Genomic DNA, 13,763 nt, shown 5'->3' on the forward strand with positions numbered 1-13,763 from the left:
TTGTACTAATTTCTCATGGCAAGCCAAAGAAATAGGAAAAAGAGAGGGAGAAAGCAAAAAAGAAAAAGGAAAAGAAAAAGAAAAGAAAGACTACTTTGTCCCTGCTCTGCTAGTATTTCCTCTATTTGTAGAATTTAGGATTAAAATTTTATTTTCCCATATTACAAACTTATTCTTCTTCCTTGAGATAAACTGGCAGCATCCATTGCCTATTATTTGATTTGCTTTTCAAAGCTGCTGATAGACTCAGTACACTGGGACACCAGTGAGATGATCTCTCCCTGGTTCTCACAGACAGATATAGTCACAACATGCCTATGGTTTCATGGAAATGAACATTTGCCACAGCTGCATAAGAGCTTACTCAATTGGGCAGCACTAAATCCAACTAAAGTGACAATCAAAGCTCTGGCAAACTATGAGGCAAATGAGTCAGAAGTTAAAACTATCATTAAAGTTGTAGGGGTTCTTTTGAATTAAAATTTCAAAATGATTTGTTTTGGGATTTGCAGTAATTAGAAATGCTAATTTATGCAGCAGAGAGCAACATAAATACATGATAGGGCAAATGTGATTTACCACAGCTCTTGTAAGCACAATTTAGGAATATTAGCTGATAATAACATTAATATGAGTCAAATTAAATGTATATTATAATCTCAAAAATATCTTAATCTCTAATAATACCTTTTTAATATCTTCCACAGAGAAAGCAAAAGCCCTGCTATACTTTGATGACATTACACCTAGAATATTGTATTCAGTTCTGCCATTTCAATTCGAGATGGATATAGACATGTGGAAATGTGCACTGAACACAGTGACCAGGTTGGTGAGGGGAACAGTAGAAGGAGGTGGCAATAATATGCCTGGAGATTTAAAAAGAAAAAAAAAAACACTAAGGAAAAATAGAAAAAGTATTTTCAAATGTCTGAAGGATTGTTACATGGAAGCAGATTTTGTTCTAAATACTATTTAGAACCTAGTCCCTGCATCAACTTGGCCAAATATGTTATAGCCTGAATCAATGAGTAGAAGCTACCAAAACTCAATGAAATCAAGAATTTATAAAGACAGTGTTGTCCAAAACGGACAAGACATTTTGGGAATTAGGGAATTCCTATTATTTGAGGCATTTGAGCAAAGGGGCTTCTAAACAGACGAAATTCCAGGAGTATAAGGTTGTTCAGATTGAGTGACCTTTAAGGAATCCTTTTCATGATTAAATTCTACAACACCATGAAATCAAAGCCATTAGATTCCAACAGCCCAGGGATACACCCATAACATAAGGGCCAAAGATTTTAAAGAAAAGATGGATAAAATGAGAATTAAAATGTGTCTGTTAATTTCAAATTCCTAAGCTGAAATAAATGTAAAGGAAATGATTGTCATTTGTAGTTAAATGACAAGATGAATTAAATTCAAATTTAGAGATTCAAAATTTCTCCTTTTTTGAAATTATTTGGTTAGCTATTCACACATACAAGGTTGTTATATAGTCCATTCAAACTTGGCCTCTCATCACTGTGGCTAATTTTGGATATTTTGTTAAAAGACCAGTAAATTTTTAGGACTATAATTGTCCTATTTCACAATAATTTCATTTGAAACACATACTTTTGACATCATGTTTTGTATGTGTTTACATCTATGCCACAATATCATTTTTTCTTTTATCTTCTGCAATAAGAAATTACTCTGAAATGTTGCATGAGAAGGCACTGAAACATAATATGACAGTAAGACACAGCACTCTGAAAGTCCTAAAGCCAATACAAATATCCATTTGGCAATAGAAGAGATATAAACATACAGTTGATGTTTTAGCAAAACAGAAAGAAAAAGAGTAAAAGCCTTTAACATTTATCGAAGCAACATTTATAAACATTGAGGCAGGTCCTCCCAGGTCTTTAAATGACCACCAAGATTTCCTGGTGTGTAGTCAAGTCTCCGGCCACAAAGCACTACGTGGCCAGTCACTGGATAACAAAAAGATTAAAGTGACTTTGGATCAGGTAGGCTTTTCCACTATTTAGGTTCCCATTGAAGTTTGTGCAGATCAAAGAAGGAGCCAATAATAATTAAAATAAGGAAGGTAACCTAAAGGCAAAAAAAAACCTAGCAGCACTAACATCGATCCCATGAGAGGTGGCAAATGGAAGGCACAACAAGGTAGAATGGAGTTTTGGAGAATGATGCAAGAAAGAAACTTAAATATAATATAAATTTTATCATAGTAAACATTTTGTTGTTTCATGGAACTCCAAAATTTGCCATCCTTATAATATTTACTTACTATCAAAAGGCTAGTTTTCCAATGGACCTTTCAAAGATGTCATTCATTAATATATCTTTATATCATGACCTGGTCAAAAGTATTGATTTTTAAGTAAAGCAGGAAACAGGTTCTTTAAACATATGAAGTATAGCTACACTCATATTTTGATCTCTTTCATTAAATCATTATTGAAAATTTCCAATTTGAAAAGTTTTGTTTAGGCTGAGTTTTCATTATTAGTTCAAGATCAAAAACTGCTTTTACTCCAAAGTTTAGAGTAAATTTTAGAATGGGAAGACATCTAATCCCTTACCTCTAAGGATATCTTCTCTTACTTATCTAAAAAAATTTTTAACCATAAACAATCAGTTTTCCCTTTCTAGATTTCAGATGTAAACAATGAAAACATCTGTTTGGTTTTTTTTTTTTTTTTGCTTGATAGAAAGGAAAAAGAAAGCAATCCAAGTAATTAGTGACATTTTTGTATTTTAAAGTTGGAAAATGAGTTCAAGGAAAGATGAGTCAAAGGAACTTAAAAAAGACAATCATTAATTGCAAGTATGCATTCTTTAAATGATACATGAATTAATTACCTCCAGATAATATGAAAAGTTAGTAACTCAAGGAAGTATTATATTTCAAAGATAAGAAATTAAAGATAAAGTTGGTAGTTAAGTTTCATCACAATAAAAATTTACAAATACCTTCTTCAACATCTGAGATATATTCACCATCACTGAGCATTTCAGGGGCATTGGCCTTACGAACTGCATGATTTAAGCGAACAATGTAAGTGTATGAAAAATGCATACTCTTAATACTACAATAAAACATTTCAATATTTCTAAAAATGTTTTTTGCAATGAAATTTCTTCAGGAAACAAAAAATACATAGTCCCTCATAATTATTAGCAACTCAAAGGACATTTTCATACCTTCATCGTCAGACATATCAAGAACTTCATTCATCGTTTCTGGAACATTCATTTTGTGCTTCTCTGTGACGGTCTAGTAACAAAAAAGCAGTCACTTTAGTGCACATTTTAATGTGACCATTCATTACTTTCTAAATTAAATGGTTAGTTTCTTGTGGGACTTCTGTGTTGAATATCTTGAAGCTCCCATATATACAATGACATCAAATTTTTTGTCCCTTAGTGGCACACAGGTACTCACCAGATACAGACCAGAGAAAAAGTACAAAATGAGATAGTCCAGTGGCAAAGCACAACAGCTTAAAAGATTTAGGTCCCTGAAAAGCATTTCCAAAGGAAAAGAGAAGAAAGATTGCCTCTCTTACTCAATCCCTATACTTTCTCATGGTCTGATGGATCTGTCACCCCGTTCCACTAAAGGTCCTGGCTGAAGATAAGCCAAATGAACTGCGAGAAATATGTCTTTATTACTTGTGCCAAGCCTTACACCTATTTTGTCTTCTCCTCTTATGTGTACTTAATATCCTAGGATAAATCAAAATATTAAAATTGTATATATTACATAATCATTACAACAATGTATATGAAAAAATATTTTAGGGGTAATGCATTTGCAGGATAATTTTAGCTTCCAAAATATTTCAAAGAACAGTATATTATAGAGCAAATACCTTACTGACTCTTTCACTTGCTCTTTGATAACTTTATACTTATATAAGTTATATTCATCCATAAGGCACTGTCAGCATTACTTGTCAGAAAATCTAAATGACTTTAGTTTAAAAATGAGTTTTCTTCTAATTTTGAGCATATGAAAGACTAATGGTACGAGGAAAGATATACATTTAAATAAGACAACTGAAGAAAAACCAAGTTGTTAAAACTAAGAAAGGGTATATATTCATTATTTCTTAGGGACAGTACTTGATAAATGTGATTTATACTTCCTATCCCCAATTATTGCATTGAAATAAATCATTATCTGGTGTTTTTTCCAGCATGTCATACCGCAACTGAGCATTTCTTTAAAACAGACTTTTATTTTTAGAATAGTTTTAGATTTACAAAGTAATTGTGAAGACAGACAGTTCCCATATACCCCACGCCAAGTTTCCCCTATCATTAAAAGCTCACATTAGTAGGGTACGTTTGTCACAATTAATTAATCAACATGATACATTATTATTAAAGTTTATATTGTATTCATATTTCTTTAGTTTTTGCCTAATGACTGTCCTTTTTCTGTTCTAAGATCACATCCAGGATACCATACTATACTTAGTCATCATGTTTCCTTAGGCTCCTCTTAGCTGTGACAGTTTCTCAGACTTTCCTTGTTTTTAATGACCTTGACAGGTTTGAGGTGTACTGGTCATTTTGTAGAATGTGCCTCAACTGGGGTTTGTCTGATTTTTTTTTCATGATTAGACTGGAGTTATATGGCTTTCGGGAAGAAGACTGCAGAGGTAAAGTGCCATTTTCATCACGTCGTATTAAAGGTTCATACCATCAATGTGACTTATCACTGTTGGTGTTGACCTTGGTCACACGGCTGAGGCAGTGCTTGTCAGGTTTCTCCACGGTAGAGTTACTCTATTTCCCCTGCATCTATACTGTTTTCTTTGGAAGGAAATCACTGCTTAGCCCACACTTAAGCAGTGGGGAACTATGTTCTACTTCTTTGTGGGTGAAGTATTTTTATAAGGTATGCGGAATTCTTTTGTTTAAGAAATTTGTAAGTCTTTTTTCCCATTTATTCAATCACTTATTTATCATAGTTTAGATTCATGGATATTCATTTTATACTTTGCACTGTGCTCCAATACTATTATATCTATTTATTTTCGCTCAAATTGTTCCAGCTGTAGCCACTGGGAACTCCTTCAGTTAATTCCTGTGTCCCTTTGACATGCCCCCACCGTGTGTGTGTGTGTGTGTGTGTGTGTGTGTGTTATTTGTTTATTTATTGTTGGTGGGTGTTGGGAGGATCATTTCCTTACTTTTTTGCACTATAGCATATTCCAGGCTCATCCTGTATATTTCTTGCCCTAGTCCCATATTCAGCAATGTCTCCGAGGAACCCCGGTTCCTTTTATTACAGAATGGTATTAGCAACCAATATCTGGGTGCTAGAGGTGCTCTGCTTGTTGCTTTGGAGTAATTGAGTATTTTGAACAATGAAATTTAAATAGATAAAATTCATATCTTTTGAATATCAGCTTCAATCCATTCAGTTTCTTATGCTGTTGTGATTATAATCTCATCTAACTAAAGCACCTCTCTCAGAATTGCCACATCACACATTGTACTCATATGGAAAAGGCATTCTTCTTTTTAGGGTTTTGAAAAACCAAACTCTGCTTATAGAGACAGTGGCTGCTGGGGTCCCAGTAACTGGCTACCCAAAGATCAGGCCTGTGGTGGTGGTTGAACTGTTTATTAGCCTAAGATCATAGACTCCACCTGAATTGCATCAGTCCTAAGCTAATTCATGTGCAGCTGCCAAAGCTGGACTGACAAGGTGGTGTCTCAGCTTGAGATAAATTCTGAAATACCACAATGCTGTACTAAGTCATAGGGACTTAGATGGACTCTTTCCTAATCAATGTGAGCACTTCATTTGGTGGAAGCCTCATTTTCTTCATCAGGCAAATTGGACCTTTCCTGTTGGCATGCAGAGTGTCTTCTCTCTCTTGCAGAAAGTCACCAACCAAGTCAGCTGATGACACTGAGAATATAATGGTCCTACTCCTGTACACATTATGTCTTCTGATGGGAACCTGACTGAGCCATGAGACCTTTCTCTGTCTTTCAGTAGATTTTCTAAAACTGTAACTTTACTTTGTCTGTAACTCTATTTTCCCCTAAACCTTTTTTGATTTCAAAGAAACATTTTGAAATTTCCTAATGGGTAAGAAAGTCATTTACATTCAATCAAATAAAATTTATACTTTGAACTATTAATATTATACAAGTTTCAGTTCTTTTAGCATTGACATACAAGTCTTATATATTTATCGCAATGACTTTAAATCTTTTATAGCATAATGATACTTGGCCATTGTTAAATAGTTTGTCCTCCTTGCAATCCTTCCCCATTCTAGAGAGAGCTATATGAGCTGTCTATAAAATTAACGTTAATAAATGTTACTATAACAGTTTAAACTCTTTTCTCAAGAATTTAATAACAGATTTTAAGATAACAAAATGCTCAAAGGTGTATGAAAGCAATGTGTAGGAATTTACCTGTTAGACAAAGTATATCTTGAAGTTAAAAATGTTCCCTGGTCAATAACCATTGTTCTAGTTTGTTAAAGCAATTGTTTTCTCTTTTGCAAATTAAAACATTTCTCTCTGTATCAGCAGGCTTATTTTTTAGTTTCTAAAGACTATACTTAGCCAACCTGCAGGTAGCTACAGAGACCTTCAACCCATGTTTTTTATATGAAGCACTGTGTATACAAACTGATTTGCAGATGCTAACTATGCCTTCCTTCTTGTTGGAAGGTGGTAGAAGAGAAAAGGAGACAGAGCTGACAATTTCAAAGTTTTGAGGGTGCTAAATTTATATTATATGAAGTCAATCTTGGGCCTATGTGTGGAGTCATGGAGTTAGGAAAAACTCAAGCCTCTAACATGTGCTCTTGATTCCAAAGTTACAAATTCTAATGCAGTTCATAGGTGCCAGATAAGTTTAAAAAGAAGTGCTTTATCCTAGAGGCTGCAGCTTCGGGATAAAAATCTATCTGATGCAATAGGGCCTCCTGGCAAAGATTTACTTTAAATTTTAACAAAACATCGTACTGTTTTTCCTATGACAACTTCAATAGGAAGACAGAAGAGGAGTAAGAGCAGTGGCCAAAACCAATTTTGATTCTATCTGGAATTTTTTTTTAAACAGTGTAAAAAACTGTCATAATAATAATGTATCCGTGAATCATTTGTACATTAAGAGATTTTAAGGAACCAACCTAGATTTTCCAACTTTTTTACATTGCCACCGAAGGATGTTAAAAAATTTCTGCCTTCACCATCATTTCACTGAAAGCTTTTTATAGCAAAACAAACAAATAAATACATTTAGCTTTATATTGGAGTAAAAACTCTATGGCTACAAATGCAACTTTTAAATAGGTATTCTTAGTGTTCTGAATTTTTATTCAAATCAGAAATGAGAGTTTTGCTATCCTAACTGCCCATAATGAGGTGACTGCATTTTGAAACATGGCACTAGTTTATGAATAGGGCAAAAATGTTCATCTCAGAAAAGCTAAAAAAGTAGCTGGCTGAGAGCTGGCCGTCAGGTAAGGAGGTGTGCGTTACTTACAGTCGTGGTTATCGTCTCCTCAGTCACCACCTTCAGAGTGTCCACCACGGAGATGTAGCCCAGACGTCTCGCAATGCCCAGGGCGGTGTTCCCATTCTGGCAAGGGGAAAACACGGACAAGGAATTAGCAAGGCTGACTCCACCCGTTGTGCCTGCACAGAATGTAAGGCGAGTGTCTCATCAGACCCATCCCACCGTCATGCACAAAAAAGTGTTTCATTGGAGACATACCTTGCCCCAAACCCACCTAACCTGTTTCTATTCACACAGCAAATCTTGGGCAGCTACTCGTGGAATCCAAGAAGCTTTTTAATGTTCTAAGAGAGCAATCGATGAAACAGACACATATATTTTTTTTCTTATGTATGTACTTCCTACTAGCTGGCAATGTGATGCGTGTGTGTATCCTATCTATAATCAGTAGTTTTAGTATGAAACACTAATCACATCTCTCTCTGAACAGCTCACAACAATACGATTGTCCTTTTTTCCTCATTCTACTAAATGCTGTTTGTGCCTATGAAAGTAGAAGTGCTATGCTTATGCCTAATGTAAGTCAAAAAGCAACGCTGGTATACAGTGAAAAACGTAAGAAGACATCAGAGTTCCCTCCCTCTCCCCCAAGCTGGCCCTTGGCTCTTACCACAGTGAGTTCATTGGGGGAGGCATTGTTCTGAAGCAAGACATTTATTATATGTGTATGTCCCTGTTGAGCTGCTTGATGTAATGGCGTATACCCATTCTGTAGAAGGAAGATGGAAGAAATGACTCTTACTTCCTTTGAAACAAAATTAAGGATTTGGGTGGAAACGAAGGAGGAAGGAGCTTACCTTTGTTTTGGCATTAACTTTTGCAGAATGCTGGAGCAGGAAATTAACGATCTTGATATTTCCATAGTGGCAGCCCACATGCAGTGGTGTGTATCCCATCTATAATTATATTTTTTTAAAAGAGAAACATCAGAAGTATACTTTTAGTAACAGCTATCCTAAACAGAAGCAAGGTTATTATTTAACCTTTCTTTTTGAGCTGGAAAAAAAAATAGTTTTTTTTCCTCTCTCTAAAAAAAAAAAATTGCACTTGACAATTCTCAGGGGTAGTCTTAGGGATAAATAACAACATCATTGCACATAAAAATAGTTACTTAATTCCCCAGAGTGCTCTTTCTTGTATGGCTCATGTTATTCTCCTAACTTTTCAAGACAGCAGGGAAACACAGGGCAATCGATAGCCTGGACAGGCTGATTGAGTGCTTTGTGTTGAGGGTTAGAGGAGCACTTTATGGGCAGCCGTGACCAGAGTTAATTGAACACACTACTCTCTAAAAGTTTAAAATTTAGGAAAAAAATATGAAGTGGCTAAATGATAATGTAATGCAGTAGACGATTATCCAAATGCAGGACAGAGACAGGAGGAAGCATAGAAACACTACGGAGGAAGAGGCTGGTGGGAGTTCAGGTGGTCTGAGAAGCATGAACTTGATCTGGGTACATCAAAATCAAGTTTCTCTCCCGCCTTTCTAACCAGAGTCCCCACAGCTTGAAAACCACTGATTTAGACAAAGCAAATGGATTGTTTCTCAAATTAGAATTCACTGACTCCTAATGAACTATAAGTCTCTCTCTCTCTTTCTCCATTTATGCGTATGTGTGTGTATAAAATCTAGATAATTATTTTTAAAAATAAGGGTATTCCAGATCCGTCTCTAGATGGCCTTGTTTGTTACAACAGACATCACACCATGCAATTTCAGGGCCCCGGTTTTTAATGACGCTGGCAGCACCAGATTGCTGAAAGGGAGAACACTGACTTTTTATTGCAACATTTCTAAGCACACATGGGTGGGGTCCATATTTCCAAGGGTCTGTATTTCATGTGATGGCATCAACGTGTCTTTACGGTGGCCCCGGCAAATGGGTACATTTGAGTTTAAAAAAGTGATGCCCAGACCACAGGTGACTGTAGACACCTCACCAGAGATGTGCTGCCCTAGAGAGCTGACTGGTCAGGCTCCGTTCCGCACACCCATGCCGACCAGCCTCTCCATCTTGGCTCACCATAGCCACATGTATACAGGGGACCGACCTGTGACCCCTAAAGCCGCTTAATGTACCATGCAGAATATTCCTTTTTGGTGACCAGAATCCACTTGCCTGCTTTTCAGGGTTCTTCTTTTTGGTACTAAGGAATTCAGATACTGCACCTGTGCTCAGAATGCCGCTTAGGAAGGGAGGCTTGAAAATCGTGTGCCCAATCAGTTCTCGGTACAATTAGTTTAATTAATTGAAGTAACATTATTGCCAAGTTCAGTGGTAAAGACAATTGTTTCCCAAGTCAAAACAATGTAGACAACATTTGGAAAATCTACAGGTAAAGATCCACAAAAGGCTGTAAGATGTTTCTATAAATAGCTTTTTCCTAGTTTCAAGATAGTATAACTATTAAGAATTGAGATCATAAAAGTAGTTAGTAATAATAAGCTTTTGTGTTTTGTTTTTTTTTTTTTTTTTTGAGATAGTGTCTCACTTTGTTTCCCAGGCTGGCCTTGAACTCCTGGGCTCAAGTGATCCTCCTGCCTAAGCCCCCTGAGTAGCTGGGGTTACAGGCGTGCACCACAATGCGTGGCTCAGGCGTTTTTCCTTTGGAAAATAAACCCTCTAAAAATAAATGCCCAGTATTTTATTTCCTGAAGGAAGTCTAGTTGAAATTATCATAACACTGAAAGTGAAAGAACAGTTGGCAATTCCCCCCCCCCTTTTTTTTTTTTTGCTTTACCATTTACCTCTAAAACCTGTGTGGATAAACTGGAGGGGGGGATCCCTGATGTACGAGAAGAGTCAAAGATTATGATGAATATTTTTGTAATGATAGGAGAAATGATAGGAGTCATTTCTAACCTAGCCCAGAGTACCCCTCTTGTGTCACCCTTATAACTACGGTAACCTCTTTCCTGGTTTCTGGCTCCTTTCAAATATTTCTCCTTTTGTTCTAGGTCTCTATCCTCTCCAAACTAAGCTTCTTGGAAAAAATCATCTTCATTCCCTGTTTCCCTCCCACCCTCCCCACATCTCCCTGTCTCCACTGCTCTAGGGACACTGCTTTCTAATCCCCTAAGTGCCAATCCAGTGCGTGTACTGAGCCTCTCTTACCTCAAACGCTCTCCTTATCGGTCTTTCATAGCTAGGCATCCATGTCATGTTCTTTCCTGATTTTCCTTCTACCCCCAGACAGGCCCTCTTCCCTCTCTTCTAACCACCATGAAATGCCACTGAAATGCCCCGGTGGGGGGGGGGGGGGGAGGCGGGACTTTGTCTTCGGTTTGCTCCACACTGTTCCTCAATGATCATGTACATCTACCTTCACAATGTCAACCACTGCCTTTATTCTGATGACTCCCAAATCCGGATCTTCAGTCCAGCCCTCTTCCTATGTCTTAGATCAATATATGAATCATTTATTGAGTTTTCCTACCTGGATGGCCCCTAGGTAATCCCCAACTCAACACAGCAACACAGACGTCACTGTCCTTCTTCCCCAGCTGGCTCCTCTTCCTCTATTCCGGGTCCCATTGATGGTTCGTGCGATCACTAGTCACACAGGCCAAGTCCTTAGATTCATCCTGAATTTCTCACTTTTCCTCAGTCTCCGTATACATGTGGTCTTCAAGTCTTCACTCTTTGTCCGTCTTTAAGTATTTCTTAAATATTTCCCCTGTTCCTCAACTTCCCGTCTGCTGCTTAGTTGAGGTCTTTATTCTTCACCAGGACTTCCTCAGCAATAGCCTAACTGCCCCTTTTCCAAGCTCTTTTATCAACTTGTTCTTTGCTCTGTTTCCCAGGATCTTTGTAAACCAGACTGCTAATCTTATCACTTTCGTGCTTCAACCTTCAGTGGCTTCCCAGTGCAAACAGGGCAGAAGCTGAACTGCGCAGCCTGGTACATTGAGACCCTCTGAGATCTTCTTAATATTCTAGCAAGATCTCAAGAGATGATCTTAATTTTGTTCCCATGTTCCTGTGATAATGAACCAGCTATAGTTCCCCTCTATCCTCTCTACCTTGTAAAAAGCTCACTTATTACCTATATCTCTAAAATCATACACACACACACACACATTCAAAATCAGGCATTGTACTAATTAGCTATGGGACCTTATGCAAATAATTCATTTTTTATGCCTCAGTTTCCTCATCTGTAAAACAAGGATACTAGTTTTACCAACCTCATTGGGTAATTGTAAGGATTAAACAAATTAATAAATATAAAGCACTTAGGATAGTATCTGGCACAGAGAATATGGGTCATAAGTTTTGCTATTTTATTATTATTATGGTGGTAATTACCATTTTTTCCCCACTCTAGACTATGAATTCTATGAGGGCGAGGGGTATATCACCCAGGTAAGAATTTGGCAATTAGTAGGAGATCTATAAATGAATGTGAAATGAGTAAGTATCAAATAAGCTTTCAAAGCTTTCTGTGTTTTTACACACACTTACATTCAATGTAATTCTCTCATTAGTACCCTCTGAGAATCAATCCCATTCAGGGGAGGTCTAAAGAAAATGCTTCAGGGAATGTTCCTTTTAAAAATCAAAAGCAGTGGCTTCACCTTAGCCGGGCAACACTGACTATTAAATCCTGTGGCATAATTCATTCTGAACTGACTTGGTGGACTTCAAATGAAGAGGGGGTCAGCAAACTAGAGGGAGGACTGCAGAAGTTGTTACCAGTATTTTCTAGTGTTTTCCTTACAAGAGAAAAGAGGCCTTGATATTTTCATTATTATTTTTTAATTTAAGCCAATGAATGGAATAGTATATATCCCACCTGTAGCTGCTTGGGAATATCTTCTTTACCAGTGAGAATTTGAAAGTTCATGGGGTATTAAAAACTCCTTATTCGCAAAGTTAAGCAGTGAGTGCAAGCAACCCATCTCTTGCACTTCTGCTCTACTCTAACTATGGGACAATCACAGCTTCATTTCCTTTTGGTGGCTGTGATCTTTGCTGAGAAGAAAAAGGAAGAGAAAAGAACATGTAAGAGACAGAGCAATGCTTTCTGAAGTGGATGCTCCGCCTCATTTGTAAAGGGCAGGAAAGGTACATGCAAAGTACTATGCCCAGTACAAAAATCATTACTGACTGTGATCTGAGGTGGTCTGGGTTAGGAAGAAACCCTGGTAGAGACCTGAGATTCTTACACCAAGGGGTTTTGGGTGCAAATGGAGAATGAAGGAGAAAGGTACTCTCTTCTCTCCTCTCCTGGCTGGTGCTGAGAATCATTGCCACAGTTCCCAGTTGAATTTTGGTGCATGCCTTGGTTGTGTCGGCGCACAAAAATATTGAGAAACTTGACCCAGTCCTTGCCTTCTAGAACTTTATAAAAGGAGGGATAATGTAATAACGTGTTTATGTCTTTGTGCGTGTGTGTGTGTGTGTGTATATGCATGTCAATAAAACAATACTAAGTGAATATATTTACCATGAAGTTAAAAATTTCTAGAGAAGAGAATTCTTTCTTGATGAGAATATTCAAACAACATAAAGAAAATAAGCTAAATTTAGTCTTTTTGATGTCTGCAATACCTTTTTACCTGGCTAATTTTTGGTGATACTTCTGTATCATTAACATCTTCAGTATGTCCACATACCTAAGAACCTGTCTGTATTATATACAAAAGTGTTTTTATTCACAATATGTAATAAGCATTCTTTTTTGTGTCAAACATGACATATAGGAAGAAAGAAGACATTTTAGAGTAGACAACAAATTGAATATGGAGAGATAAAATTAAGCATCTAAAGAAAATGTTTAGAGAAATGAAATTAATATATTTGATTTTGACGCAAAATATCCATTTTTCTTATCTGTGTTTGTCTTTTTTTTTTTCTCCTGAGACAGGGTCTCACTCTGTTGCCCAGGCTAGAATACAACGGTGTCATGACAACTCACTGCAATCTCAAACTCCTGGGCTCAAGAAATCCACCTGCCTCAGCTTCCCAAGTAGCTGGGACTACAGGTGAGTGCCACCACACCTTGCTAATTTTTCTATTTTTGTAGACACGAGGTCTCACTATGTTGCTCAGGCTGGTCTCAAACTCTTAGCCTCAAGCGATCTTGTTGCCTCAGCTTCCCAAAGTGCTAGGATTATAGGCGTGAGCCACTGCACGTGGCCTGATTTTTCTAATCTGTGTTTGAATTGTGGCATTATATAAGA

The 13,763-nt window shown here is 37.0% G+C and overlaps 1 protein-coding gene and 1 long non-coding RNA gene across 5 annotated transcripts in view; one reads left to right on the forward strand and one right to left on the reverse strand.

The window, feature by feature from the left end:
* The window catches only part of ANK3 (ankyrin 3), a 618,703-nt gene that overhangs the window by 118,005 nt on the left and 486,935 nt on the right, over nucleotides 1-13,763 (reverse strand). For 2 of the 4 annotated variants that reach the window (XM_045568776.1, XM_045568774.1), the window contains exons 20-24: nucleotides 8,374-8,472; nucleotides 8,187-8,285; nucleotides 7,544-7,639; nucleotides 3,217-3,289; nucleotides 2,986-3,048 (exon numbers count right to left, since the gene is read on the reverse strand). In XM_045568776.1, the coding sequence (XP_045424732.1) occupies nucleotides 2,986-3,048; nucleotides 3,217-3,289; nucleotides 7,544-7,639; nucleotides 8,187-8,285; nucleotides 8,374-8,472 (430 nt within the window). The remainder of the gene's footprint in view (nucleotides 1-2,985; nucleotides 3,049-3,216; nucleotides 3,290-7,543; nucleotides 7,640-8,186; nucleotides 8,286-8,373; nucleotides 8,473-13,763) is intronic. The other 2 variants (XM_045568777.1, XM_045568773.1) reach the window with 1 other exon arrangement.
* LOC123650210 lies at nucleotides 790-11,929 on the forward strand. The gene is made up of 3 exons (XR_006739299.1): nucleotides 790-828; nucleotides 4,645-4,682; nucleotides 11,906-11,929. It is a non-coding gene; the product is annotated as an uncharacterized LOC123650210 (long non-coding RNA).

The sequence above is a fragment of the Lemur catta genome, chromosome 14 (genome assembly GCF_020740605.2).
Source record: "Lemur catta isolate mLemCat1 chromosome 14, mLemCat1.pri, whole genome shotgun sequence".
NCBI classification, from domain to species: domain Eukaryota; kingdom Metazoa; phylum Chordata; class Mammalia; order Primates; family Lemuridae; genus Lemur; species Lemur catta.